Source organism: Antennarius striatus, chromosome 14, assembly GCF_040054535.1.
Source record: "Antennarius striatus isolate MH-2024 chromosome 14, ASM4005453v1, whole genome shotgun sequence".
NCBI classification, from domain to species: domain Eukaryota; kingdom Metazoa; phylum Chordata; class Actinopteri; order Lophiiformes; family Antennariidae; genus Antennarius; species Antennarius striatus.
Window position 1 is genome coordinate 228,680 of NC_090789.1, and position 27,817 is coordinate 256,496.

Here is a 27,817-nt window from a genome sequence, read left to right on the forward strand (position 1 = left end):
GTAAAGTTTAGCAGGTGAAGACCTTTCTGTAGAGGTTTGTGAAATGGTATGACGTTCTGGAACATACCAACCCTATCGCATGATTGGCTCCTCAGCTTCTCAACAAGAACCAAAGGCTTTGTTAGCTGCCTCCTATCCATTACGTAACAAAGAGGTGAGGGCAGAGAGGCGGGTCACCCAGCCAAACCTCACAGTCCTGAACCTCATGGCTAAACCTAGAGGTCGTCTGAGTCACAAAGACTCTGAAGAGGCTTAAAAGGCCAAAGTCCATCTAGAGACACCCGTAACGGGCTACATCAAGGACCCACCTTTGATGGGACCCCATCCCAAGTGGCTCATCTCCACCGGGGGGTCAGACCTCTACTGACAACCAAACCAGAGGACTTGAACTCTCTGGTAAAGATAAATATGTTTGTCACTGTTCTACCAATGGGTGGAACTATTGGACCATATTGCTAGGCACCCCCCAGGAGGACCCCAGGTGACCCTCCCGTGAGACCCCTGAACTTGGCAACACATCTTGTTTGTTTTCTCCACTATATTCCCCAAAATCTCCAACATGTCCTTTCAAACATGCTGTGACACTGCTGTTGGGTTGAGCAGATGCTCTGCAGCAGGACCAGGGGGTGTCCAGAGGCCTTCAGATGTTCATCAAGTTTGTTTCATTAAACATAACAAAAACCTAAACAGAGCCCTGTTGTGTTTCACTTCCTGGTTTTCCACACGAGTACACAACCCTAACCCCCAGATCACCGCACCACTGTGAGTCCACAACCCTTTCAGAATTAGGTACCAGTGCTGGCCTCGGTCTAGAAGATCCTGAACGACATCCCGTCCTTTATGGTTCGTTGGTAGCAGAGAACACCCCAAACATTGTGATCAGGAGCCGCGCTGGGTCTGGATCTCCACAAACCACCTTCTAACCGTGACGTTTCCCGTCTCGCTGGCATCAGGTGAGCTTGTGGAGTAAGAACGTGTGAAAAGAGTGAAAACAGAACCGTGGGGTTATCACCGTGTTCAGGTAATCGGTTACTTATCAAGCGCTCACCTGGTCCAGAGGTCACTGCTGGGATGTTCCCTCTCCTCAGGCAGAGGAACGCGTGTCATACCCGTCCATCTCCCAGCACAGAGCACCACGTCTAGCAGCCATGGGTTGGATGGAGTCACCGAAGAAGAAGATCCTCGTGAGTAGAGACCGAATCTGATTCAGACTCAGACTCTGACTCTCAATCTCAATCTGACTCTGACTCTGACTCTGAATCTGACTCTGACTCTGATTCTCAATCTGAATCTGACTCACTCTGACTCTGCTGGCGTTCACACTGAACAGTGTTTTGGTTGACGTTGGCGTGACGTAACGCGTGTTGGTGTAAACGCCTCATTGAGTGAACTGGTGCTGGTCAATCCCGTCACACCCGTGTGGAGGACATGGATCAGTTTGGTCTTCTTCCTGTCAGGTTCTGCTGTTTCTGGGTCAGCTGTGGTGACAGCCGTCAGGGTGACCTGACGTGAGCTGATGAAGGACGCGGTCGTCATGGAAACAGTTTTGTTGTTTTGATGCTGCCTGTATGATCTGGTTGACAAAGAGTAGATTTACCAGGAACCCTGATAGAGAAACATTTATCACCCTAACCCGTTCCTGTATACACAAGTAAAGAGCACCTTCATCACCTTCACCTTCACCTTCACCTTCATCACCTTCACCTTCACCTTCATCACCTTCACCTTCACCTTCACCTTCATCACCTTCACCTTCACCTTCACCTTCATCACCTTCACCTTCATCACCTTCACCTTCATCACCTTCACCTTCACCTTCACCTTCATCACCTTCACCTTCATCACCTTCACCTTCACCTTCACCTTCATCACCTTCACCTTCATCACCTTCACCTTCATCACCTTCACCTTTACCTTCACCTTCATCATCACCACCACAGGGGGCGCTGCACTCCGTTTACAGAGTTCCCATTAGCGTGAACACAAACCGTAGCAGCGGCCTGTTTAACTGTGAACGTTGATGAGAGTAAACCCCGCCCCCCAACCCCGCCTCCCACCTCACAAGCACCAGCCCACAGCCAGAGGTGACCTCTGACCTCTGTGTGTTTCTCAGATTGCTGTGTTAGCCGTGTCAATTGTGACCCTGATCCTTGGTCTCGGACTTGGTCTCGGACTGGATAGAGGTACCGCCACACACACACACGCACGCACGCACGCACGCACGCACGCACACACACACACACACACACACACCCTGGCTTTATGTCTTCCAGCCCCGCCCGCCCCCCACACGTCCTGCAGGGGGCGCTGTTTCGAGCCGTATGACGGCGACGCCCCCGGCTGCCGGTGCGACGACACCTGTAAGGCCAGCAACAGCTGCTGCTACGACTTCTACGACACCTGCACGGTTCCAGGTGAGATGGGCGGGGCTGCGGTTCAGCTTTACAAACGACTGTCAGTCCAGTAACTGGTCGGGGGGCTCAGTCCAACAGTGGGGGTGCACCCGGCTGCGCTGTGGAGAGACCAGGCTGAACCAGAGCCGATGCCACTGTTCCCACGACTGTCTGAGCGCCGGAGACTGCTGCACCGACTACCAGCACGTCTGCCACGGTAGGGGGGCACGTCTGCCACGGTAGGGGGGCACATCTGCCACGGTAGGGGGGCACATCTGCTACGGTAGGGGGGCACATCTGCCACGGTAGGGGGGCACATCTGCTACGGTAGGGGGGCACGTCTGCTACGGTAGGGGGGCACGTCTGCTACGGTAGGGGGGCACGTCTGCCACGGTAGGGGGGCACGTCTGCTACGGTAGGGGGGCACATCTGCCACGGTAGGGGGGCACGTCTGCTACGGTAGGGGGGCACGTCTGCCACGGTAGGGGGGCACGTCTGCCACGGTAGGGGGGCACGTCTGCCACGGTAGGGGGGCACGTCTGCTACGGTAGGGGGGCACGTCTGCCACGGTAGGGGGGCACGTCTGCCACGGTAGGGGGGCACGTCTGCCACGGTAGGGGGGCACGTCTGCCACGGTAGGGGGGCACGTCTGCCACGGTAGGGGGCCTGTTACACATGTCCTCATGGACGTGCAGCTGGTTGTGTTGAACTGGTGTCCCACCGTAGACACTGGGGAGACGAGCTCCTGGACCGTCCCTTGACCAGAACCAGGACCAGGACCAGAACCAGGACCAGACAGAAGTGACCCACCCCTCAAATGTGTCCAAAATGTGTCGTTCCAGGAGAGACTGAATGGATGGAGGACGAGTGTGAAGACCTGTCAGCAGCACGGTGTCCAGCAGGGTGAGCAGGACGTGCTACACCTCCTGCTGTCCTACTACACCTCCTACTACACCTCCTGCTGTCCTACTACACCTCCTACTGTACTACTACACCTCCTGCTGTCCTACTACACCTCCTACTACACCTCCTGCTGTCCTACTACACCTCCTACTGTCCTACTACACCTCCTGCTGTCCTACTACACCTCCTGCTGTCCTACTACACCTCCAGCTACACCTCCTGTTGCCCTACTACACCTCCTGCTACACCTCCTGCTACACCTGTCTGTGTGAATCTCCTCCTCTCTGGAGGTCAGATGTTTGACATTGTCCTCCTCCACAGCTTCAGCCGCCAGCCGCTGCTCCTCGTCTCGTTGGATGGACTGAGGTCGGAGTATCTTCACACCTGGAGCTCCCTCATGCCGGTCCTGGATAAGCTCCGTCAGTCTTGTTCCCCCCTCATGAGTACTGTTTGGCCATTTCTGAGGAACGTTTGACCCTTCTGTTAGAACTAAAAGTCAAGTAGAACCTGTCTTCTGGAACTGTAGACGTGACCGTCGTGTTGTCATCGTGTCCCATCGAGTTCTAGCAGATGTTTCAGTGTGACGCCGCTTCACACAAATGATTCAGTCTGTCCTCCAATGACCACTCTGCTTCTGTTGCCATAGAGACGTGTGGAACCTCAGCTCCATACATGCAGGCAGCGTTTCCTAGCAAGACCTTCCCCAACCACTACACCATTGTTACGGTAAACCCTAGTCCTAACCCCTAACCCTGATCCAAACCCAAACCCAAACCCTAATCCAAAACCAAACCCTAACCCAAACCTTAATCCAAACCCTAACCCTGAACCTAACCCCTAAATCTAACCCTAACCCATAACCCAAACCTCTACACCATCGTTAAGGTACACCCTAACAGTGACTCAAACCACGCCCTCCGGCAGCCAATCAAACCCAGTTCCTGCCACACAGAGCAGCCTTTGTTCCCTGACTTGTTTCCTACTCGTTAGAACAGCTGTGGCTCCAGGACTCCAGCAAACACGTCATTCTCGTGTTCCACCACACGGACACATGGCAGGGAAACATCCTGTTTCAGGCTTTATTCTATTGGCTGGTTGTTTCATCAGCAGTCGTCACGTCAGCTGATTGGTGGACGACCACCAGCTTCCTGTCGCAGTACTCTGGTGGCACCACGGAGGTGTTGGTCTGTCGTGGGTCGCTTCACCATCAATCCAGAATGTCAGATGTTCATGAAAGTTCTTCTGGTGCCCATGATCCCATGAGGATCAGCCCTATTGACCTTTTGAGTTTGCCCCACCCTGAGCTTTACTTTCCCAGAATCGATTGGAAGGAATTGGATCCAGACATACAAACAGAATCTTAAAAACTTTCCCTTGTCAGACTAATAGCATTCTAATTAGCCTGGCATGCTAACTTGATTAATGAGTCTGTTAGCTCACACAGCTGCAGACTTGAGTTTTTTGTCAGTGTGGAACTTATTAAATCTGTTTGAACCTGCAAACTGCCTGGTAGTTCCAGAAGGGGAGGGTAACAGATGCCCCCCAGGTGACAAACGATTTCATGGCAGACGTGTCAGGGTTGTTTTTGACTTTGACTTTATTTAATTCAAGCTTGCCGTGGAGCCAAGGCCCCACTGAAAAAACAGCTGAACTTTACAGCACACAATAGAATGAATAAATAAATAAGAAAAAGCAGACGATATTTTAAGTTAAGCGCATTTTCAGGGCAGCAAAGCATGGAAACTGTAGCAGTTTTGGTGGCGATCCTGTATTACTTATTTAAAAAGTGTCATCATACAGCCTAACAACAGTATGCAGGGTCGAGTTTTTAAGTCTATTTGTCTTGGCCTTGGGCTCGGGTTCAGCCAGCTTATGTTGGTTCCTCAATGTTCTAGCTGTGCGGCTGCCTCGTGTTGGAGGTAGCAGGTCATGCAGAGGGTGTTGCTCGTCATGCATGTCCCTGATCAGCTTCTCTGCAGCCTCCTCCCTCCTGGTCTGGAGTGATGGTGAGGGCTCTGAGATGTTTCCAGCTCTCCTCATGATGATTTTGCAGGCACGTTTCTGGACTCGCTCTAGCTCTGCCTGTTGTTCTTTGGAGCAGCCCACCAAAAGCACTGAGCTGTATTCCAGACACGGCCTGATGAGGGTGGTGTAGATGGTGACAAGGTCATCTGCAGGTTCTGCAACTAAACGCCGGTGCAGAGGTTGGTAGGAAACAAATCTTCCCTGGAAATGGTGTTTGTCCAATCAAGTGCAGCTGTGTCAGACTGGTCTTGATGATTTCCAGGGACCCACCCCCCCACAGAGAAAAGCATGTTTACCACACATGGACAGAAGGAGGTCCAGCTAACGAGAGTTCCCCAGCTGACACAGACTAACTCCTGGCTGGCTTCTCTTACTGTCTGGACCAGTGTGGCAAAACATTGCTGTACATTCTGACCACCTGATGGCTGACGTCTAGACATCTAGACCCAACACTTCAAACGATAGCCATCGACCTGTTGGGTCTAGATGTTTGGGCTCGTTCTTCAGATTCTGGGCGATGACTGGTCCAAGCCCTTACAGACGGTTATTGATCACCACCTCACCGACTCTGTCCTCCTCTCAGGGTCTCTATCCAGAGTCCAACGGCTTGATCGACAACACCATGTACGACCCGGTGTTCAACGCCATCTTCAATCTGTCCGGTCCAGAGAAGAACAACCCGGACTGGTACCTCGGAGAGCCAGTGAGTCCAGTTTCAGATGCACCCTGGGAGAGTTGGGTTGTATTTGACCACTTGATTGTTTCTCTGTTAATTGTAATGACTAGTGGGGCCTTCTATCCACCAAGGCCAGTAAATGTCCCATTAGCTTGTCTGGCTCCTTTCCATCCACCCATAGCAGTTTGGTTCCATTCCGTCACACGTTCGGTCCTTTTTGGTCCTGTTAAAAACCAACAACCACTGAGGTGCCGATCGGTTTGCGTTAAGAACAGTTTTCTTGTAGACCCTGAGAAGAATTTAGCAGGAACAAACCTCATCAGCAGGCCTGTTTGTGGCCTGGTAGTCAAAACTGAAGGCACCAAGACCAACAAGTTGTCTTCGGCTTTCCCATCAGGAATCACTCAAACTTCATTATTTATGGGGAATTTGAGCAGCTAGAAATCCAATATTAAACTTAATGGAACTTATATATTCAGGAATAATAAATGAATGATAGTTGTGATGTCATGACTCACGTGCCGTTGGTCATGTGACTCGTCTGCAGATCTGGCTCACAGCGAAGCGCCAGGGCCTGAAGTCCGGGACCTTCTTCTGGCCGGGATCCGATGTTAAAATCAGCGGCAGCTTTCCAGACATCTATGAACCGTATAACGGGTAAGACCCCCAGCCGCCCCCCCATTGAGTTCAGCCCAGTGTCTGCACCAACCAGACTCAACAGGAAATGCTGCGGTTTCCGAGCCTGTCCTGAGTCACATGACTGAGATGTTCATCCCCAGGAATGCCCGGCGTGCTTTCAGCTGAAGGTCACCTGACGCATTCCTCAGTCACTTCCTGTGACCTCAGAGGGCCATCAGGGCATCAGACCTCCCCACACCCTGGGGTTAAACAGAGTTGGTGTTACAGTGATTCATTCTGTCATTCAAGTTAATAACCAAGAAGGTGAGGTGAAGTCCTAAACCTTGTCCTGAGGTACCGCTGATAGCTAATAGCATTCATTCATTTACTCTCATGACCTTGTTTTAATTGTCAGTATCTCTTTGTGTCCCATAAATAAGTTTTATTTATGTATTTTATTCATGGGTCGGGGTTTCACGGACCAAAGGCTGCAAACTCACACATTAAGAATGTGATGTTGTCATTGTTGGTACGTGAACACATGCTAGAATGCTGCTATTTTAATGCAGGGGCCTGTATGTCCTTAGCCGCGTTAGCAACATGTATTGCTAAACAAGCAGGTCAAGTTCTGTTCAATCAGCTGAATGAAGTAAAGATTTATTACAGCTGATAGGTGATAATTAGACGATTAGAAAGTCATTACTCAGACAAGAACAAGATAATCCGGGCTCTGATGGCGGTGGTGGCTGATAACGCTGCTGAGACGGATGAAGCACGTCATTATAAATAGGTAACATGTAAAAAAACATTCATATGACAGAAACTCAGGAAACAACGACAGGCCTGGAAGGACTGATAGAACAAGAGCAATAACAGGAAGTCAGCTGATGAGTCACGTCTGGATGGAACTTGGAGCTCTGAACCCTCTGAGGAACCCGATCGGGGACAGTCGGGAACTGTGTGTCAGGCGTGTGTCAGGCGTGTGTCAGGAGGTGACAAGTCAACTGTACACAGATTTATGACAAATACCATAGAAAAATACCATAGAAAGTAGGAACTGAAAACACCCCTGAGGGGCAACACAAATCACCACTAAGGGAAATACTTACAAAGCAGAAACCAAAGATCCAGGAGGAAGCTAGAAACTGAAGAAATAAACTAGAAATAAACTAGAAGTAAACAAACATGAGCAATTAATTCTACTGAAACTGGAGGCAGAGAACGACAGATCAACTCCAGACAGGAAGAAAAGAACCTCCTGAACTAAACTAAACTACACTAAACTAAACTACACTAAACTAAACTAAACTAAACTACACTAAACTAAACTACACTAAACTAAACTAAACTAAACTAAACTAAACTAAACTAAACTAAACTAAACTAAACTAAACCAAACTGCACTAAACTAAACTAAACTACACTACACTAAACTAAACTAAACTAAACTAAACTAAACTAAACTAAACTAAACTAAACTAAACTAAACTAAACTAAACTACACTAAACTAAACTAAACTACACTAAACTAAACTACACTAAACTACACTACACTACACTAAACTAAACTAAACTAAACTAAACTACACTACACTAAACTAAACTAAACTAAACTAAACTAAACTAAACTAAACTAAACTACACTACACTAAACTACACTAAACTAAACTAAACTACACTAAACTAAACTAAACTAAACTAAACTACACTAAACTAAACTAAACTACACTAAACTAAACTAAACTAAACTAAACTAAACTAAACTAAACTACACTACACTACACTACACTACACTAAACTACACTACACTAAACTAAACTAAACTAAACTACACTACACTACACTAAACTAAACTACACTAAACTAAACTAAACTAAACTAAACTACACTAAACTAAACTAAACTAAACTACACTAAACTAAACTACACTAAACTAAACTACACTACACTACACTAAACTAAACTGAACTAAACTACAATAAACTAAACTAAACTAAACTAAACTACACTAAACTAAACTAAACTAAACTAAACTAAACTAAACTACACTAAACTAAACTACACTACACTAAACTAAACTAAACTACACTAAACTAAACTAAACTAAACTAAACTAAACTAAACTACACTACACTAAACTAAAACTACACTACACTAAACTAAACTAAACTAAACTACACTAAACTAAACTAAACCTAACTACACTACACTAAACTTAACTAAACTAAACTAAACTAAACTAAACTAAACTACACTAAACTAAACTAAACTAAACTAAACTACACTAAACTAAACTAAACCTAACTACACTACACTAAACTAAACTAAACTAAACTACACTACACTAAACTAAACTAAACTAAACTAAACTAAACTAAACTAAACTACACTAAACTAAACTAAACTAAACTAAACTAAACTACACTAAACTAAACTAAACCTAACTACACTACACTACACTAAACTAAACTAAACTAAACTAAACTAAACTAAACTAAACTAAACTAAACTACACTACACTAAACTAAACTAAACTAAACTACACTAAACTAAACTAAACCTAACTACACTAAACTAAACTAAACTAAACTAAACTAAACTAAACTAAACTAAACTACACTAAACTAAACTAAACTAAACTAAACTAAACTAAACTAAACTAAACTACACTAAACTAAACTAAACTAAACTAAACTAAACTAAACTAAACTAAACTAAACTACACTAAACTAAACTAAACTAAACTAAACTAAACTAAAGGAGCCTCAGGCTCATCAGCCTGATGAGGCACAGGTGTGGAGACGACACTCTGCCCACATTCTGGCCTTGCTTCTGTTTCTGCCCATCGTCTCTAGACGTGACCCCTACTGGACCTACTGGATGTGACCCCTACTGGACCTGCTGGATGTGACCCCTACTGGACCTACTGGATGTGACCCCTACTGGATGTGACCCCTACTGGACGTGACCCCTACTGGACCTACTGGATGTGACCCCTACTGGACCTACTGGATGTGACCCCTACTGGACGTGACCCCTACTGGACCTACTGGATGTGACCCCTACTGGACGTGACCCCTACTGGACCTACTTGATGTGACTCTTACTGGACGTGACCCCTACTGGACCTACTGGATGTGACCCCTACTGGACGTGACCCCTACTGGATGTGACCCCTACTGGACCTACTAGATGTGACCCCTACTGGACGTGACCCCTACTGGACCTACTGGATGTGACCCCTACTGGACCTACTGGATGTGACCCCTACTGGACGTGACCCCTACTGGACCTACAGGACGTGACCCCTACTGGACATGACCCCTACTGGACGTGTCCCCTACTGCACTAATGTGGCTGCCCCTCTGCCCCCACAGGAAGGTGCCGTTTGAAGAGCGGGTGTTCACGGTGCTGAAGTGGCTCCAGCTGCCAGACGATGAAAGGTCAGCTGTTCATGTCAAAGTTCAGTCTTTAGTAGTCAGATTACTTTAGTAATCAGATTACTGACCGTGGGTCTTGTGCCGTCCTGTCCAGGCCGGACTTCTTCACGCTGTATCTGGAGGAGCCCGATAAGTCTGGACACAGCTACGGGCCCGTCAGCGGGGGGGTGAGGCGCCGTCACATGACCATAAACTCATCATAGCGTGGTTATCGTCTGATAAGAGGCTCTGCCAGGTTTCATTGATCTCTAATAGGTTTCTAATGATCGCCCATTCTCGCTGAGTCATCAGAGTCCAGTTTCATTGGATGTATCAGCAGACGGAGACGTCTCCTCACAGCGCCCTCTGCTGGCGTCCCAACGCCCTTCCTCTGATGGACGCTGGGAGGGTGACAAAGACAAGGAACCGTTTCGGGGTGCATTCTCTCGGAGTCCCGCCGCTCTGGACTCTGGACTCTGGAAGCTGGACTTTGGACGCTGGACTCTGGACTCTGGACTCTGGACACTGGACTCTGGACTCTGGACTCTGGACTCTGGACGCTGGACTCTGGACACTGGACACTGGACTCTGGACTCTGGACTCTGGACACTGGACTCTGGACTCTGGACTCTGGACACTGGACTCTGGACGCTGGACTCTGGACACTGGACACTGGACTCTGGACACTGGACACTGGACTCTGGACACTGGACACTGGACTCTGGATTCTGGACGCTGGATGCTGGTCAAACACACCGGACCTTGATGGACAGGTGTTTGTGTGTCTCCCCAGGTGATCCAGGCCATCCAGGGCGTGGACCGCATCATGGGCCAGCTGATGAACGGGCTGAAGCAGATCGGGCTGCACCGCTGCCTCAACATGGTGGTGCTGGCGGATCACGGTAACACACGTGAAAACGTTTGGCCTGATTGCTGCGGCTGACGAACCGCGATGCTCCAATCAGGCAGCGGGGGTTTGTGGTGTTTGAGGGCGGCGACCCCCCCGGGCGTTCACAGTCCTTCTGTTTCGTCACGTCAGGCCAACGGGTTCACTTCTCTGACCCGGCCTGCTGGGACCGGTTTCCACTCCAGAACAAAGACCGCCTGCGTCTGAGACGGAACAGCGTAGACCTGTAAATGAACCCTAGTGACTCCAGACAAAACGTCTGACCTTTGACCTTGACTGGGCAGCTGGGGTCAAGCCTGCATCAGTTTCTGCTGTTAGCGACTCTTTGTGTCACAAAGCGAGACCAGTGAGACCTAGTGAGAAAGACTTGTCACTGATTGGTTGCTGCAGGTATGGAGGAAATCAGCTGTGACAGGAAGGAGGTCCTGCAGGATCTGGTGGGGGACGTGAGCCGCTACTGGGTCACCGAGGGCCCGTTTGGACGCATCCGAGCCAAAGACAAAGACTTCATCAGTGCGTAAATACGGCCCTTCATCCAGAGGGAACAGTTCGTGTTGCTATGGTAACAGTAACTTCTTCTCCCTTCGACAGTGGACTCGGCTGGACTAGTCTCCAACATGACTGTACGTCCTCCAGGCGGTCGAGTCTTTACGAGTCTTTACGGAGGCAGGCCTTCACATCGACCACTGGAACGGCGGTTCTTGTAAACCCAGTGGTTGTCTTTGTTGCCTCCAGTGCAGGAAGCCGGACCAGAAGGTCAAGCCGTACCTGAAGGCCCACCTACCGAAGCGCCTCCACTACGCCAGCAGCCGCCGCATCGAAGACGTCAACGTCCTGGTGGACGCAAGGTGGCTGTTTGAGAGGTACGGCCACGCCCTCTTTCCGTCGGGTTAGGTTAGGTTAAGTCAGGTTAGGTTAGGTTAAGTCAGGTTAGGTTAGGTTAGGTTAGGTTAGGTTAGGTTAGGTTAAGTCAGGTTAGGTTAAGTCAGGTTAGGTTAGGTTAGGTTAGGTTAGGTTAGGTTAAGTCAGGTTAGGTTAGGTTAGGTTAGGTTAAGTCAGGTTAGGTTAGGTTAGGTTAGGTTAGGTTAGGTTAGGTTAAGTCAGGTTAGGTTAGGTTAGGTTAGGTTAATTCAGGTTAGGTTAGGTTAAGTCACGTTAGGTTAGGTTAGGTTAGGTTAGGTTAGGTTAGGTTAGGTTAAGTCAGGTTAGGTTAGGTTAGGTTAGGTTAGGTTAGGTTAAGTCAGGTTAGGTTAGGTTAGGTTAGGTTAATTCAGGTTAGGTTAGGTTAGGTTAGGTTATGTTAAGTCAGGTTAGGTTAGGTTAGGTTAGGTTAAGTCAGGTTAGGTTAGGTTAGGTTAGGTTAGGTTAAGTCAGGTTAGGTTAGGTTAGGTTAGGTTAGGTTAGGTTAGGTTAGGTTAGGTTAGGTTAAGTCAGGTTAGGTTAGGTTAGGTTAGGTTAAGTCAGGTTAGGTTAGGTTAGGTTAGGTTAATTCAGGTTAGGTTAGGTTAGGTTATGTTAAGTCAGGTTAGGTTAGGTTAGGTTAGGTTAGGTTAGGCTAGGTTAAGTCAGGTTAGGTTGAACCAGTGTCTTTGTCAAACATGCTAGTTGACGTGTTCCGTGATGGCACGAGTTCGTTGCCCCTGCAGGTATCCGGACTCTCTGAAGTTCTGTTCTGGAGGTAACCACGGCTACGACAACGACGTGGACAGCATGCACGTGAGCTCTTCTTCTGTGTAGCATATCAGCACTACGTCTATGCTAACACTAACGGCAGCGCTCAAGGGAACCCCCCCTGCAGGTGGAGGGGGAGGAGTCAGGGGTCAGGTGTGAACTCCTGCTTTGCCTCCTGCAGGCCATGTTCCTCAGCTACGGCCCCCGGTTCCGGTACCGGACCCAGATCGAACCCTTTTCCAACATTGAGCTGTACAACCTGATGTGTGGTGAGTCTGGATCCACCCCCCCTGGTGGTGTTAGAACCCCCCCTGCAGGTGTTGAACTGCTGCCATTCTGCTCAGACGTTCTGCAGATTTCCCCGTCTGACAACAACGGGACCCACGGCAGCCTGAACCACGCCCTGACACGCCCCTTCTTCACGCCCCGGCCCCCCCAGGAGCAGAGCCCCCCCACCCAGTGCCCCCTGGTCAGCCTGCACCCCGAAAACCAGCTGGGGTGCTCCTGTCCAGTGCTGGTAGGTGAACGCTGCGCCGTGTCCGTTCTGGGGGGGCGGGGGGGTCCAGCGGTCTCAGGTGTTTGTTGCTCCTCAGAACGGAACGGAGATCAACCGGCGCCTGAACCTGACGGCAGCCGAAGGTGAGGAGGCCTCGCCCACTTCCTGTCACGTCAGGGGGTGGAGCCACAGCCCGACCAATAACGTTCCTGTGTCCCCCGTTCAGCGCGGGCTGCAGAGAGGAGGCACCTGCCCTGGGGGCGCCCCCGCCTGCTGCAGCCAGGGCGGCGCCACTGCCTCCTGCACCAGGAGGGCTTCGTCAGTGGCTACGCCCCCGACGCCCGCATGCCCCTCTGGACCGCCTTCACCGTGCCCCCGCCGGTAAGAGGGTGTGGCCACAGGCCACCCCCGCCCCCATCACAACCAACATGACGGCGCCTCTGGTCTGACCCGGGCCTCCTCACACCTGCAGGCGGACCTGGACCCGCTGCCCCCCGTGGAACCCGACTGCCTTCGGCCCGACGTCAGGATCCCCCCAGCCAGCAGCCCCACGTGTGACCCCCCCACCGGCACCAGCAACCTGAGCCACGCCTTCCTCTACCCACCCAGTAGGTATCACACACACAAATGTACACATACACACACATACACACACACACTCACACACACACACACACACACACATCACACACAAACTCACACGCACACACACACTCACACACACACCACACACACACACACACACACACACTCACACACACACACACACACACACACACTCACACACATACACACACACACTCACACACACACACACACACACACATCACACACAAACTCACACGCACACACACACTCACACACACACCACACACACACACACACACACACACTCACACACACACACACACACACACACACTCACACACATACACACACACACACACACACACACCACACACACACACACACACACACACTCACACACACACACACACACACACACACACTCACACACATACACACACACACACACACACACACACACACACACACACACAGAACAGAACAGGAAGTTCCTTCCTTCCGTTTCCTGTCGCCCCCCCCTGCAGACCTGAATGTGACGGCCGACCAACAGTTCGACGCGCTGCTGCTGAGTAACGTGGTCCCGATGTTCCCGGCGTTCCAGAGTGAGTCGCCGTTACCATGGAGACGTACCTGCGTTCTCCTCCCTGTTAACTTCCTGTCTCCTGTGAAGGGGTGTGGCACTACTTCCACCGCTTCCTGTTGAAGAAGTACGCCTCGGCCTACGGCGGCGTCCACGTGCTGGCCGGCCCCGCCTTCGACCACGACCACGACGGCCGCTTCGACCCCCCAGAACGGATCCCGCAGTGAGTCTAGGTTCTCCGGTCTGTCCCTGGACCTGCGAGCCGGGCCGGTACCCCCCACTTCCTGTCCAGTCAGTGGGGGCCTCAGCTAACGGCTAGCAGCTAACAGCTGTTTCATGTTTCATGTCATGTTGATCTTTTGTATGAGTGGGTTCGGATGGGATGGGGGCGGAGCCTGTAGAGATTACTACCCATGACTAGGGGGGTGTTGACCTTGTGTTTACCTTGTGCTGACCTTACACTGACCTTACACTGACCTTACACTGACCTTACACTGACCTTACACTGACCTTGCTTTGACCTCATGCTGACCTCACACTGACCTCGCTTTGACCTCATTCTGACCTCACACTGACCTCGCTTTGACCTCGTGCTGACCTTACATTGACCTTGTGCTGACCTTGCTTTGACCTCGTGCTGACCTTACACTGACCTCGTGCTGACCTTACACTGACCTTGCTTTGACCTCGTGCTGACCTTACACTGACCTCGTGCTGACCTTGCACTGACCTCGTGCTGACCTTGCACTGACCTCATGCTGACCTGTTTTGTGAAAAACTTGAATAAACAGGTTCGTAGGAGGTGGGTACACAGAAAACTCACTCACACAATGAATCAAGCCACTCCTCTAGGGCTATAATAAATGTGTGATTTATTACACGGAGAGAATAGAAATGCTAAGAAACAATAAGTACAAACAAACAAACAAACAATAGGTCAAAAGACCTCTATGATGCTAGACCAAATGTGTCGTTTAGTCCCCGCAGCGCACAGCAATGCAAACAAACAATTCTATGATGCTAGAATAAACTGGTAGTTTTATTCCCCACAGAGCACAGAAACAATTCTATGATGCTAGAATAAACTGGTAGTTTAATTCCCCACAGAGCACAGAAACAATTCTATGATGCTAGAATAAACTGGTAGTTTTATTCCCCACAGAGCATAGTAATAAACAAACCAATAGTTGGTTGAGCTAAGGCAATATATGGTGGCATTCCAAATATGCTTCGCCTCTTACCTTGACACAGGGAAGGAGAGCCCACAACCCAGGCAGAGTAGCTTCAACCAGGCTGGGCGTCCGTAGGTAACCCGCAGCTGACTCTCTCTTTCTTACTTTCTTTCTCTTCTTACTATCTTTCGCTCTTCTTTGAGACTGAAACTCCTCACCTTTTATACCTTTTAAGAAGAAAGGCCTGCATGCGAGCAGGAATGGCCAGTTCCAGCTCTCAGGCAGCCCTCCTTTTGGTGGTACCCCCCACTGAGGAATAAACATCACCACCCTCGAGAATGCAGTGTAGGAAGCTTTCACGCACTCGTAAACCATCTGTATCAGGAGACCTTACACCTTTGGAATGCACCAAACCTATCACACCAAAACTAAGAAAACTAAGAGATCTTTATTACACATCGGAATGTAATGTAAAGGCTTTCACGCACCCATAAAACATCTTACACCTTGACTGAAAACAGGTCTCCATCTCCTCTCCATCGGTTCTGAGACAGGTACTGGGTCTGCTGCATCTGGTTTAATGGGCTGTGACCTGCTGTGACCTCTGTGACCTCTGTGTCCAAACAAACTAAGATGTGACTTAGCCCAGCGGGTGCATGGAGAGGTTTTGAAGCCAGTTCTCAGTAAGGACATGATAAGAGTCAAATCAGGACACACACAATACAAATTTCCATTACATGACCTTACACTGACCTTGCTTTGACCTCGTGCTGACCTTACACTGACCTTGCTTTGACCTTGTGCTGACCCGTCTGGTCTCTGGTCCAGCCCGGTGCCCGGTCCCAATGTCTCGATCCCCACCCACTACTTTGTGGTCCTGACCAGCTGCACTGACCCGGGGGCGTCCGCCGGCGTCTGCCCCGGGGAGTTGACCACCGTGTCCTTCCTGCTGCCCCACCGACCCGACAACTCGGAGAGTTGCAGGGTGAGAACAGCCAATCACAGAGCAGCTCTGTAGTGGGACCCCGTTGCCTGGTGTTTGGGTGGCAGCCCTGGATGAACTCTAATCAAAGGCTTTCTGATTGGACAGAGCGCCGAGGCCGACGCCCACTGGGTGGAGGAACACATGTGGTTCCACCAATCACGAGTCAGAGACGTGGAATGGATCACAGGACTAGACTTCTACCAGGACAGCAACCGACCAATCCCAGAGCTGCTGAAGGTGAAGACCCGCCCCACGGCGGCCATTCAGAGGAAACCCTGAAGAAATCAGAGAAACCTGTGTGGATCGGAATGTCGCCATGGCAACGGATGATCCGACATCAAAGCTTGATTTAGTCACGTTAATTTAGTCCATTTCCATCAGCACAAATAGAAACCAGAGTATTCTGGGACAGGGGGGAATGTTTCTAGACATTGTGGGACAGGGGGGAATGTTTCTAGACATTGTGGGACAGGGGGGAATGTTTCTAGACATTGTGGGACAGGGGGGAATGTTTCTAGACATTGTGGGACAGGGGGGAATGTTTCTAGACATTGTGGGACAGGGGGGAATGTTTCTAGACATTGTGGGACAGGGGGGAATGTTTTTAAATCTTTATGTCTGGATTCTTTCCTGTTTGAAGAGCTCTAATAAACAGCAGACGTGTCGACACGGATCAAACGTTAGCATGTTTTTGTCTCATGGAAACTACCTAATAAAACTAAATAATAAAACTACCTAATAAAACTAAATAATAAAACTAAATAATAAAACTAAATAATAAAACTACCTAATAAAACTAAATAATAAAACTAAATAATAAAACTAAATAATAAAACTAAATAATAAAACTAAATAATAAAACTAATAAAACTAAATAATAAAACTAAATATTAAAACTAAATAATAAAACTAATAAAACTAAATAATAAAACTAAATAATAAAACTAAATAATAAAACTAATAAAACTAAATAATAAACTAAATAATAAACTAACTAATAAAACTTCTTCCAGACGTTGACATTAAATAATGGTTGAATCAGGAACCAGGATGAACTTTGTTTTCCTGATAGTCTTCAGGGGAACAGGGACCTACTCGTGTTCCAGCCGTCAATCCGTGTTCTGGGACGGGATCCAAGACGATGGGGGGTCATTAGGCCTCTAGGGGGCGTGGTCTCCGCCCTCCGTGATGGGCGTGGTCTCAGACTGGAATCCAGACAGGTTTGTGTGAGGTTGGTTGTCAACGTGTTGGGTATCGTCTGAACCACATGAGGGTACAGGTGCTGACCCCAGGACTGGACGGGCGTGTCCCGGGTCGGTCTGGAACCCTTTAGTCCAGCTCAAGGGGGCGGAGCCAGGAGAGGGCTTCTCATTTCCCTTTTAGTGACGCCTCCCCCACATTGTGGTTTGGGGAACCGGGGGGCCCAACCCCGGTGTCCAGTGGCCCCGGCCTGGGAGAGGAGGCCTTTGGCCCCCCGGCAAGATGTTTGAGCTTCAGTCTCAGTTTGAGCTTCAGTCTCAGTTTGAGCTTCAGTCTCAGTTTGAGCTTCAGTCTCAGTTTGAGCTTCAGTCTCAGTTTGAGCTTCAGTCTCAGTTTGAGCTTCAGTCTCAGTTTGAGCTTCAGTCTCAGTTTGAGCTTCAGTCTCAGTTTGAGCTTCAGTCTCAGTTTGAGTTTCTTATGAAGTTCTTGGGAAGTTCATCCTGACCCGACGTTTCCATGACGACGTCAGAGTGATCACCAGGATGTTTACCTTCTACCTGACGTCACCAACCCAGCAGATGTTTCCATCAGGGACAGATCATCGAACCCCCCCTGGTGGCAGCCATGTGAACTACACCCGGGGGCTGAGACCCTTTATCGACTAGAAGTAAACCCGGAGGGACCCGATCCGGGTCTCAGGGACCGGACCCGGGTCTCACGTGGACCCCAAACGGAAACGGGTCTCGGTCGGGGGGTCGTTCCGGGACGATCCCCGCGGTTTGTTGACCCATGAAGTCATCCGCGATGACGTCATCAGTCAAGCAGGGTCCGGGATGCTCTCCGGTCATAAATAGAGGCGGAGGCGGCGGAGCGTCATCCTCCTCCGGGACTCCGCCGGAGACGCACCGGGAACGATGGTAGGTGGGCGGGGCCTCGAGGTTCCGGGTGGACGCGGGTTCAGTGACGTCACTCTTTCCGTCCTTTTGCTCTCCCCCCAGAAGCCGCTCCTCCTCCTCCTCCTCCTCCCGGTGCTGCTGCTGCCGCGCGCGGCTCCGGTTGGCGCGCGGAACCTCACCTTCACGGTGACCGACCCGGTGACCGGAGAGCGGCTGGAGTGTGACGCGTGCCCCCCCGGTGCCCACCTGCTGTCCCGCTGCTCGTCCGACAGACCGAGCGCGTGCGCGCCGTGTCCGTCGGGCTCGTTCACGGCGCGGTGGAACTACGTGGGGGCGTGTCTGCGCTGCGGCGCGTGCGGCCACTTCCAGGTGGAGGTGACCGCGTGCCGCGCGGACCGGGACTGCCGGTGTCGGTGCCGGGAGGGGTTCCACAGCCGGGGGGGCTTCGGCGTGTGCGTGCGACACAGCGCGTGTCCCGCCGGGAGCGGCGTGCTCGTGCACGGTAGGTCCCGTGTGTGTGTGTGTGTGTGTGTGTGTGTGTGTGTGTGTGTGTGTGTGTGTGTATGATAATGATGGTGATGAAGATGATGATGATGGTGATGATTGGAACAATTGTCAAAACACCCTCAAACCCTCTGTCCCCACCTCACTGCTTTTAAACAAAACTACATGTTGTAGCTGACAGCTGCTGTTGTTGAGGGTCTCTCTCCCTCTCTCTCTCTCTCTCTCTCTCTCTCTCTCTCTGTCTCTCTCTCTCTCTGTCTCTCTCTCTCTCTCTCTCTCTCTCTCTCTCTCTGTCTCTCTCTCTCTCTGTCTCTCTCCCTCTCTCTCTCTCTGTCTCTCTCTCTCTCTCTCTCTCTCTCTCTCTCTGTCTCTCTCTCTCTCTGTCTCTCTCCCTCTCTCTCTCTCTGTCTCTCTCTCTCTCTCTCTCTCTCTCTCTCTCTCTCTCTCTCTCCCCTCTCTCTCTCTCTCTCTGTCTCTCTCTCTCTCTCTCTCTCCCTCTCTCTGTCTCTCTCTCTCTCTCTCTCTCTCTGTCTCTCTCTCTCTCTCTCTTTCTCTGTCTCTCTCTCTCTCTCTGTCTCTCTCTCTCTTTCTCTCTCTCTCTCTCTCTCTCCCTCTCTCTGTCTCTCTCTCTCTCTCTCTCTCTTTCTCTGTCTCTCTCTCTCTCCCTCTCTCTCTCTCTCTCTCCCTCTCTCTGTCTCTCTCTCTCTTTCTCTGTCTCTCTCTCTCTCTCTGTCTCTCTCTCTCTTTCTCTCTCTCTCTCTCTCTCTCTCCCTCTCTCTGTCTCTCTCTCTCTCTCTCTCTCTCTCTGTCTCTCTCTCTCCCTCTCTCTCTCTTTCTCTCTCTCTCTCTCTCCCTCTCTCTGTCTCTCTCTCTCTCTCCCTCTCTCTCTCTTTCTCTCTCTCTCTCTCTCTCTCTCTCTCTCCCTCTCTCTCTCTGTCTCTCTCTCTCTCTCTCTCTCTTTCTCTCTCTCTCTTTCTCTCTCTCTCGGCCTCGTTCTCTTGTCTTGTATTTATTTTTCTTATATTTTCTCTATATTGTATGTCTTTGTGTTTATTTCAGCCCCCCCCCCCCCCACCTCTAAGAGCCGCTGCTCTTTGCTCAGGCAGCATTTGTTAATAAGAACCTGTTCTTAATTGCTTGGCTGGTTAAATAAAGGTTAAATAAATAAATAAATGATGATGATGATGGGGATGATGAAGATGATGGTGATGATGATGGTGATGATGATGATGATGGTGATGATGAGGATGATGATGATGGGGATGATGATGATGGAGATGATGAAGATGGGGCTGCTGCTGATGATGATGATAATGATGATGATAATGGTCGTGATGAAGGTGCTCCTCCTCAGGTACGGCGGACCGGGACACGGTGTGTCAGGTGTGCTCCAGGGGAACCTTCTCTGACGTGGTCTCCGCCCACCAGCGCTGCACGGAGCACCGGAGGTGTGACGGCCCGGGGGGGCGGCTGCTGCTGAGGGGGTCCTCCTGGCACGACAGCGTGTGCTCCAGCTGCGGGGGCCACGGGGGTCAGGGTAAGTCTGGGGGCGTGGTGTTTGTTTCTACCCCAGGTCCTCCTCACGCCCTCGGGTCTCCTCCCTCAGACGGGGCGGAGCTCCTCCGGCAGATCCTCCTGGGGTTCTTCCTTCACATCGGACCCAGGAGGCGTCTCCACGCCGCCGCGCGCCTCACGACCGGCACCACACCACAGGGGGGAGCTCCACAGCTGAGCCCCCAGGAGGCCCAGGAACGCCTCAACGCCTGGATCCGATCCGCTACGGCAACCCAGGTCCGCCAGCTCCCAGAAGAACTGATGAAGATGAGGATGAGCAGCGCCAGCGTCAGGCTGGGGAGGAAACTGCAGATGATCGACGCCCAGCTGGACACGCCCTGTGATCCAGCAGGAGGGGAGCAGGAGGCCCCTAGCCCCACCCCTAACCCTAGCCCCACCCCTAACCTCACCCTTAACCCCACCCCTAACCTCTAACCCCTATCACCCTAACCCTAGGGTCACCCCCCTCCACTCGTCCTGATGCCTTCAGAGGAACGTGTGTTCTGTGTTCTATGTTCTGTGTTCTGTGTTCTGTGTTCTATGTTCTGTGTTCTGTGTTCTGTGTTCTGTGTTCTGTGTTCTGTGTTCTGTGTCCTGTGTTCTGTGTTCTGTGTTCTGCGTTCCGCGTTCCGCGTTCCGTGTTCCGCGTTCCGCGTTCTGCGTTCTGCGTTCCGCGTTCTGTGTTCTGTGTTCTGTGTTCCGTGTTCTGTGTTCTGTGTTCCCACTGTGTGACGGAGAAGTTAATGTCCCTGATGGAACCTCCTGAAGGGATCAATAAAGCTCTACTCTCTCTCTACTCTGTTGTGTTTGGACAGCTGTTATTGATTACCGATCAGCTTGGTGTTTTCTGATTGGAGAACAGAGGTGTGTGGATGTTCTGCTGGTTTGGGTTTCTGCTGCTCACAGTGCTCCAATTATGCCCCGCCCCCTGTTCCTGGAAGAGACAGGGGGCGGGGCTAACGGGGACAGACACCAGTCATCTGCTGAAGAGGAACAAGAAATCCCATGATGCACCTGGGCCCTGGGACCACCCCCCCATCTCATTCCAGTAGGGTTATCATCAACCTGTCTCCATCTGGGTGCAGCTCTCCTGACTGACCACCAGGGGTCTCCCTTGTCTTTATTTCTACTCGGACAAAAACAAACTTTTTCCTGGAGTTTCGTGGGGGGAGGTTCGTGGGGGGAGTTTCGTGGGGGAGGTTCGTGGGGGGAGTTTCGTGGGGGGAGGTTCGTGGGGGGAGGTTCGTGGGGGAGGTTCGTGGGGGGAGGTTCGTGGGGGAGGTTCGTGGGGGAGGTTCGTGGGGGAGGTTCGTGGGGGGAGGTTCGTGGGGGGAGGTTCGTGGGGGAGGTTCGTGGGGGAGGGGTCAGAGCGATCCGTTCCCCCGGGGGGGGGCTCAGACCCGTTCCTACTCGTCCTCCTGTGTCTCCCGTGAGTTCCGGTAACACGGGGTGAGGCGCGCACGCGCGTGTGGACGCGTCGGGGGGGTGAGTCAGACGGGGTGTCGACAGGTAACCGGATCACCGACGGAACGGATTCCTTCCGCCGCGGCTCGCTGCTCCCGGTCCCGGTCCTGGTCCCGGTCCCGGTCCCGGTCGGTTCCGCCCCGCCTGAAGAATGTCGGACGACACGCGGGACGGCCCCCCCGGGCTGTTCGGTGAGCTTTACCGGTGTTAACGGGAGTGACGTAGCTGCTAACGGGGCTAACGCTGTGGGGCTCAAACCGGTAGATCTGACGTCAGAACGTCACCATGGAGACGAGCTAGGGGTTAAAGGTCACCTGTGGGTACAGTCCGCTTGATTAACGGGTCCGGTGATGACGTCACAGATCAGAGGACAGTTTCCTGGGTCTGCAGGCGGCCTCAGGGAGCATTATGGGAACACGCTGCCTAATATGGCAGCCCCCCAGCCCCCACCTGAGAATGCAAACTCCTGTTTCCACAGCCTGAGGGTGGGGCTACCTGAGGGGGGGGCATCACATTCCTCTGGATTGGGACAGAGAAGCGCCGCCGGCCCGCCTACGTAGCCCCGCCCACCGGTCTGGTTCATGTAGTCCAGCCCACTTAGCCCCCCCGCCCACCTGGTCCCACCCAGACCTGGACCAGAACGAGTTCACCTGTCTGTCATTGGTCAGCTGTCACACCCATTTAGGCCCCGCCCCCAAGAGGTTGACCCAGAACCATCTGGACCGCTGCTCTGGTCCTGGAGCCTTCAAGGGAGGGGGGGGTGGACCCCCTTAACCCAGTGCCTTTGTTCTGGTCCCATGGCTCTGTGCTGCCTGGTTAGGGGTCTGAGTGGGGGCCGGGATCAGGTGGCTTCAGATCCGGTGCTGCCCCCCAGCTGCCCCCCTGAACGGGTCCAACAGCAAGGGGGTCTGGTAGCGTGGGGTCAAGTGGTCAGTGGGGGTGTGGTCATTGGGGGTGAAGGGGTCACGGGGTCATCTCCTAACCCCTGACCGGGTGTTCCGGGTCGTTCTGACCCGGTCCATGTGTTGTGTCACAGAGAGCGTCAGGGACGCCGTGGGTCGACGGGTCAAACTGACCCTGAGGCGTCGGGTCCAGCTGGAGGTCAAAGGTGACAGGCTGGAGGGCCGCGTGCTGGTAGGTGTCCCCAGAACCCCTCAGCACCAGAACCCGGGGAGGGGCTAACCCTGTCTCTGGCTCCTCCCACAGGCCCTGGCGCCGCATCGGGCCTTCCTCCTGACGGACCGCATCCCGTCCAAGGTCAGAACCTCTACCCACAATGCATCTGTGAGGAGATGTGTGTGTGTGTGTGTTTGTCGCAGCAGAGGGAGAAAAAAAACACAAAAGAGGAGGGGGGGTGGTTAGGGGGGGCGGGGCCTCAGAGGCAAGGTGACACAACACTAACTTTAGCTTGACTGTGATTGGCTGCTGGTTTCAGGTGGAGAATTCCTTCAATTACCTGGACCTACAGGGAGTCAGCAGCAACAAGCCCACACAGGTACACACACACTCAGGTACACACATACACACACATACAGGTACACACACACACACACACACACAGCTACACACACACACACACACACAGGTACACACACACACACACAGGTACACACACACACACTCAGGTACACACACACACAGGTACACACACACAGCTACACACACACACACACAGGTACACACACTCACACACACACACAGCTACAAACACACACACACACAGCTACACACACACACACACACACACACAGGTACACACACACACAGGTACACACACACAGGTACACACACACACACTTAGGTACACACACACAGGTACACACACACAGCTATACAACACACACACACAGGTACACACACACACACACACACACAGCTACACACACACACACACACACACTCAGGTACACACACACACACACACAGGTACACACACACACAGGTACACACACACACACACACACACAGGTACACACACACACACACACAGCTACACACACACACAGGTACACACACACACACACACACACAGGTACACACACACAGGTACACATACACACACAGGTACACACACACACAGGTACACACACACAGGTACACACACACAGGTACACACACACACATACAGGTACACACACAGGGACACACACAGGTACACACACATACACACACAGGTACACACACATACACATACAAGCACACACACACACACACACACAGGTACACACACACAGGTACACACATGCACACACAGGTACACACACAGGTGTACACACACAGGTACACACACATACACACACAGGTACACACGCACACACACACACACACAGATACACACACAGGTACACACACATACACACACACACACACTGGTACACACACATACACACACACACACACTGGTACACACACAGGCACACACACACACACACTGGTACACACACAGGCACACACACACACACACACACGCTGCTCCCTGGCCCCCCCTACAGGTGGATCTGGATCTGGACCAGGGTTCCTGGACCCTCTGGTTCTCGTCGGTGGACGAGGTGGACGAGGTGCTCGGCGCCATCGGGGGCTTACTGCGCCAGATCTGCCCAGGTGGCGCGGCTGTGTAGGTACCAGGGGGGTGGTTTTGTGGTCCTGGGGGCCCGTGGCCCCCCAGGACCGACCCTGAAGTTCTCTCCCTGTGAAGGAAGCTGCTGAGGGGGCTGAGCCTGAAGCCCCCGGAGAGGGGTGTGGCCCTCCGGGCCCTCTTGGATGAGCAGGGTGGGGCCGACCTGGGCCCCTGCGGTAAGGCCCCCCCGGTGGGAACGTTCCAGCATGGTGAGGGGGGGTTCTGAAGCTGTTGTGTGTCGCAGGCGGGTTCTCCCAGCAGTACCGGTGTGTGTGTGACCAGCTCAGCCTGCCCTTCAGGGAGGAGGTCCAGTGGGTGGGTACACACACACTCACACGTTGTTCTCCTGCCCCCCCACCGGTTGTGTTTGTTAGCTGAGGATGATTGCCCCCCCTCCAGGACGTGGACACCATCTACCTGACTCAGGACACCAGGGAGCTCAACCTGCAGGACTTCATTCACCTGGAGAACAGGTGCGTTCTGATTGGTCCACACACAACAGGAAGTACAGTAACCCCTCGCCTACCAGCGCTTCAGACGCACGGCTTCACCTCATCACTGATTGTGAATAGGCAGTCACGTGACACCGTACACGCATTCTATTGGCTGACAGGACCAGGAAGTGTGCTGTGTTCAGAGACTCACGGAACACAGAGCACTTCCTGTTTGTTAAAGATATTATTTTATTTTATTTAATTTAATTTAATATTATTATTATTAGTTATTAAAGAAACACTTAAAGTGTTTCAAACAGTCAATCAGAGTGTTTTAAAGGTAATACAGAGAGAAGGTGCAAGAGGGCACAAGCCAGTGTCTTATTGTGCCGGTCCCAAGCCCGGATAAATACAGAGGGTTGCGTCAGGAAGGGCATCCGACGTAAAACTTTTGCCAAATCAAAGATGCGAATCAAACCTATGACTTCCATACCGGATCGGTCGAGGCCCGGGTTAACAACGACCGCCATCGGCGCTGTTGACCTACAGGGCGCTGGTGGAAATTTGACTACTGTTGGTCGAAGGAGAGGAGGAAAGTGTGTTCGCTCGAAGAAAGAGAAGAGGAACACCAAGAGTATAGGACTGAGAGTAGGGACGTTGAATGTTGGAACTATGACAGGAAAAGGTAGAGAGTTGGTTGACATGATGCAGAGGAGGAAGGTAGACATACTGTGTGTCCAGGAGACCAGGTGGAAAGGTAGCAAGGCTAGAAGTTTAGGAGCAGGGTTCAAGTTGTTCTATCATGGTGTAGATGGGAAGAGAAATGGAGGAGGAGTTATCTTGAAGGAGGAGTTTGTTAGGAATGTCCTGGAGGTAAAAAGAGTGTCAGATAGAGTGATGAGTCTGAAGCTAGAAATAGAAGGTGTGATGTTCAATGTTGTTAGTGGGTATGCTCCACAGGTAGGATGTGAGCTGGAGGAGAAGGAGAAATTCTGGTCGGACTTTGATGAAGTGATGCAGAACATGCCTAGAAGTGAGAGAGTTGTCATTGGAGCAGACTTCAATGGACATGTTGGTGCAGGAAACAGAGGTGATGAGGAGGTGATGGGCAGGTTTGGTATCCAGGAGAGGAATGCAGAAGGACAGATGGTAGTTGACTTTGCAAAAAGGATGGAAATGGCTGTAGTGAATACTTTCTTCCAGAAGAGGCAGGAACATAGAGTGACCTATAAGAGTGGAGGTAGGAGCACACAGGTAGACTACATCTGGTGTAGACGGTGTAACCTGAAGGAGATCAGTGACTGCAAAGTAGTGGTAGGTGAGAGTGTAGCCAAACAGCATAGGATGGTGGTGTGTAGGATGACTCTGGTGGTGAGGAAGATGAAGAGGACAAAGGCAGAGCAGAGGACGAAACCTGATCTCCTGGACACACAGTATGTCTACCTTCCTCCTCTGCATCATGTCAACCAACTCTCTACCTTTTCCTGTCATAGTTCCAACATTCAACGTCCCTACTCTCAGTCCTATACTCTTGGTGTTCCTCTTCTCTTTCTTCGAGCGAACGCACTTTCCTCCTCTCCTTCTTCGACCAACAGTAATCCAATTTCCACCAGCACCCTGTAGGTCAACAGCGCCGATGGCGGTCGTTGTTAACCTGGGCCTCGACCGATCCGGTATGGAAGTCATAGGTTTGATTCGCATCTTTGATTTGGCAAAAGTTTTACGCCGGATGCCCTTCCTGACGCAACCCTCTGTATTTATCCGGGCTTGGGACCGGCACAATAAGACACTGGCTTGTGTCCTCTTGCGGCTACATTAGAGGACGAAATGGTGGAAGCTGAAAAAGGAAGAGTGTTGCATGACTTTTAGGAAGGAGTTAAGACAGGCTCTGGGTGGTCAGGAGGTGCTTCCAGATGACTGGACAACTACAGCTAATGTGATCAGGGAGACAGGTAGGAGAGTACTTGGTGTGTCATCTGGAAGGAAAGTAGATAAGGAGACTTGGTGGTGGAATGAGGAGGTACAGGAGTGTATACAGAGAAAGAGGTTAGCTAAGAAGAAGTGGGACACTGAGGACTGAGGAGAGTAGACAGGAGTACAGGGAGATGCAGCGTAAGGTGAAGGTAGAGGTAGCAAAGGCCAAACAAGAAGCTTATGATGACTTGTATGCTAGGTTGGACAGTAAGGAGGGAGAGACTGATCTATACAGGTTGGCGAGACAGAGAGACAGAGATGGGAAGGACGTGCAGCAGGTTAGGGTGATTAAGGATAGGGATGGAAGTCTATTGACAGGTGCCAGTAGTGTGATGGGAAGATGGAAAGAGTACTTTGAAGAGTTGATGAACGTGGAAAATGAGAGGGAACAAAGACTAGAAGAGGTGACTGTTGTGGACCAGGAAGTAGCCAAGATTAGTCAGGATGAAGTGAGGAGGGCACTGAAGAGGATGAAGAGTGGAAAGGCAGTCGGTCCTGATGATATACCTGTAGAGGTATGGAAGTGTCTAGGAGAGGTGGCAGTAGAGTTTCTGACTGGGTTGTTCAACAGGATCTTAGATAGTGAGAAGATGCCTGAGGAATGGAGGAGAAGTGTGCTGGTGCCCATTTTTAAGAACAAGGGAGATGTGCAGAGTTGTGGCAACTACAGAGGAATAAAGTTGATGAGCCATACAATGAAGTTATGGGAGAGAGTAGTGGAAGCTAGACTGAGGGCAGAAG

The 27,817-nt window shown here is 51.3% G+C and overlaps 3 protein-coding genes across 6 annotated transcripts in view; all 3 read left to right on the top strand.

Moving 5' to 3' along the window:
* The first annotated feature begins 1,124 nt into the window (after positions 1-1,124).
* On the top strand, positions 1,125-16,902 carry LOC137607594 (venom phosphodiesterase 1). 2 transcript variants are annotated; one of them, XM_068333471.1, is made up of 25 exons: positions 1,125-1,184; positions 2,114-2,183; positions 2,274-2,414; positions 2,485-2,610; positions 3,236-3,296; positions 3,618-3,715; positions 3,943-4,022; positions 5,905-6,024; positions 6,545-6,654; positions 9,993-10,058; positions 10,150-10,222; positions 10,828-10,936; positions 11,332-11,454; positions 11,533-11,564; positions 11,677-11,804; positions 12,588-12,657; positions 12,794-12,881; positions 12,957-13,129; positions 13,206-13,251; positions 13,335-13,489; positions 13,581-13,716; positions 14,221-14,298; positions 14,367-14,499; positions 16,277-16,433; positions 16,539-16,902. In XM_068333471.1, the coding sequence occupies exons 1-25, from the start codon at positions 1,149-1,151 to the stop codon at positions 16,710-16,712; spliced, it is 2,583 nt and encodes an 860-aa protein (XP_068189572.1). In that variant the 5' UTR covers positions 1,125-1,148; the 3' UTR covers positions 16,713-16,902. The 2 variants fall into 2 exon arrangements, with proteins under 2 accessions (XP_068189572.1, XP_068189573.1); XM_068333472.1 differs by lacking the exon at positions 16,277-16,433.
* A 1,488-nt stretch (positions 16,903-18,390) lies between these two features.
* tnfrsf11b (tumor necrosis factor receptor superfamily, member 11b) lies at positions 18,391-21,383 on the top strand. 2 transcript variants are annotated; one of them, XM_068333160.1, is made up of 4 exons: positions 18,391-18,550; positions 18,632-19,031; positions 20,388-20,570; positions 20,640-21,383. In XM_068333160.1, the coding sequence occupies exons 1-4, from the start codon at positions 18,548-18,550 to the stop codon at positions 21,020-21,022; spliced, it is 969 nt and encodes a 322-aa protein (XP_068189261.1). In that variant the 5' UTR covers positions 18,391-18,547; the 3' UTR covers positions 21,023-21,383. The 2 variants fall into 2 exon arrangements, with proteins under 2 accessions (XP_068189261.1, XP_068189260.1); XM_068333159.1 differs by having other exon boundaries at positions 20,388-21,383.
* A 577-nt stretch (positions 21,384-21,960) lies between these two features.
* Positions 21,961-27,817, top strand: part of LOC137607193 (F-actin-uncapping protein LRRC16A) — a 20,567-nt gene continuing 14,710 nt past the window's right edge. For both annotated transcript variants that reach the window (XM_068332765.1, XM_068332766.1), the window contains exons 1-8: positions 21,961-22,242; positions 23,088-23,185; positions 23,258-23,308; positions 23,487-23,546; positions 24,544-24,665; positions 24,747-24,844; positions 24,913-24,983; positions 25,068-25,141. In XM_068332765.1, the coding sequence (XP_068188866.1) occupies positions 22,203-22,242; positions 23,088-23,185; positions 23,258-23,308; positions 23,487-23,546; positions 24,544-24,665; positions 24,747-24,844; positions 24,913-24,983; positions 25,068-25,141 (614 nt within the window). In that variant the 5' untranslated portion in view covers positions 21,961-22,202. The remainder of the gene's footprint in view (positions 22,243-23,087; positions 23,186-23,257; positions 23,309-23,486; positions 23,547-24,543; positions 24,666-24,746; positions 24,845-24,912; positions 24,984-25,067; positions 25,142-27,817) is intronic.

Coding starts and splice junctions, on each gene's coding strand:
- tnfrsf11b (XM_068333159.1), top strand. Junction 19,032..20,387: donor GAGCGGCGTGCTCGTGCACG/GTAGGTCCCGTG, acceptor GCTCCTCCTCAG/GTACGGCGGACCGGGACACG.
- LOC137607594 (XM_068333471.1), top strand. CDS start 1,149: ATGGGTTGGATGGAGTCACCGAAGAAGAAGATCCTC. Junction 13,717..14,220: donor CGCCTTCCTCTACCCACCCA/GTAGGTATCACA, acceptor CCCCCCCTGCAG/ACCTGAATGTGACGGCCGAC. Junction 14,299..14,366: donor GATGTTCCCGGCGTTCCAGA/GTGAGTCGCCGT, acceptor TCTCCTGTGAAG/GGGTGTGGCACTACTTCCAC.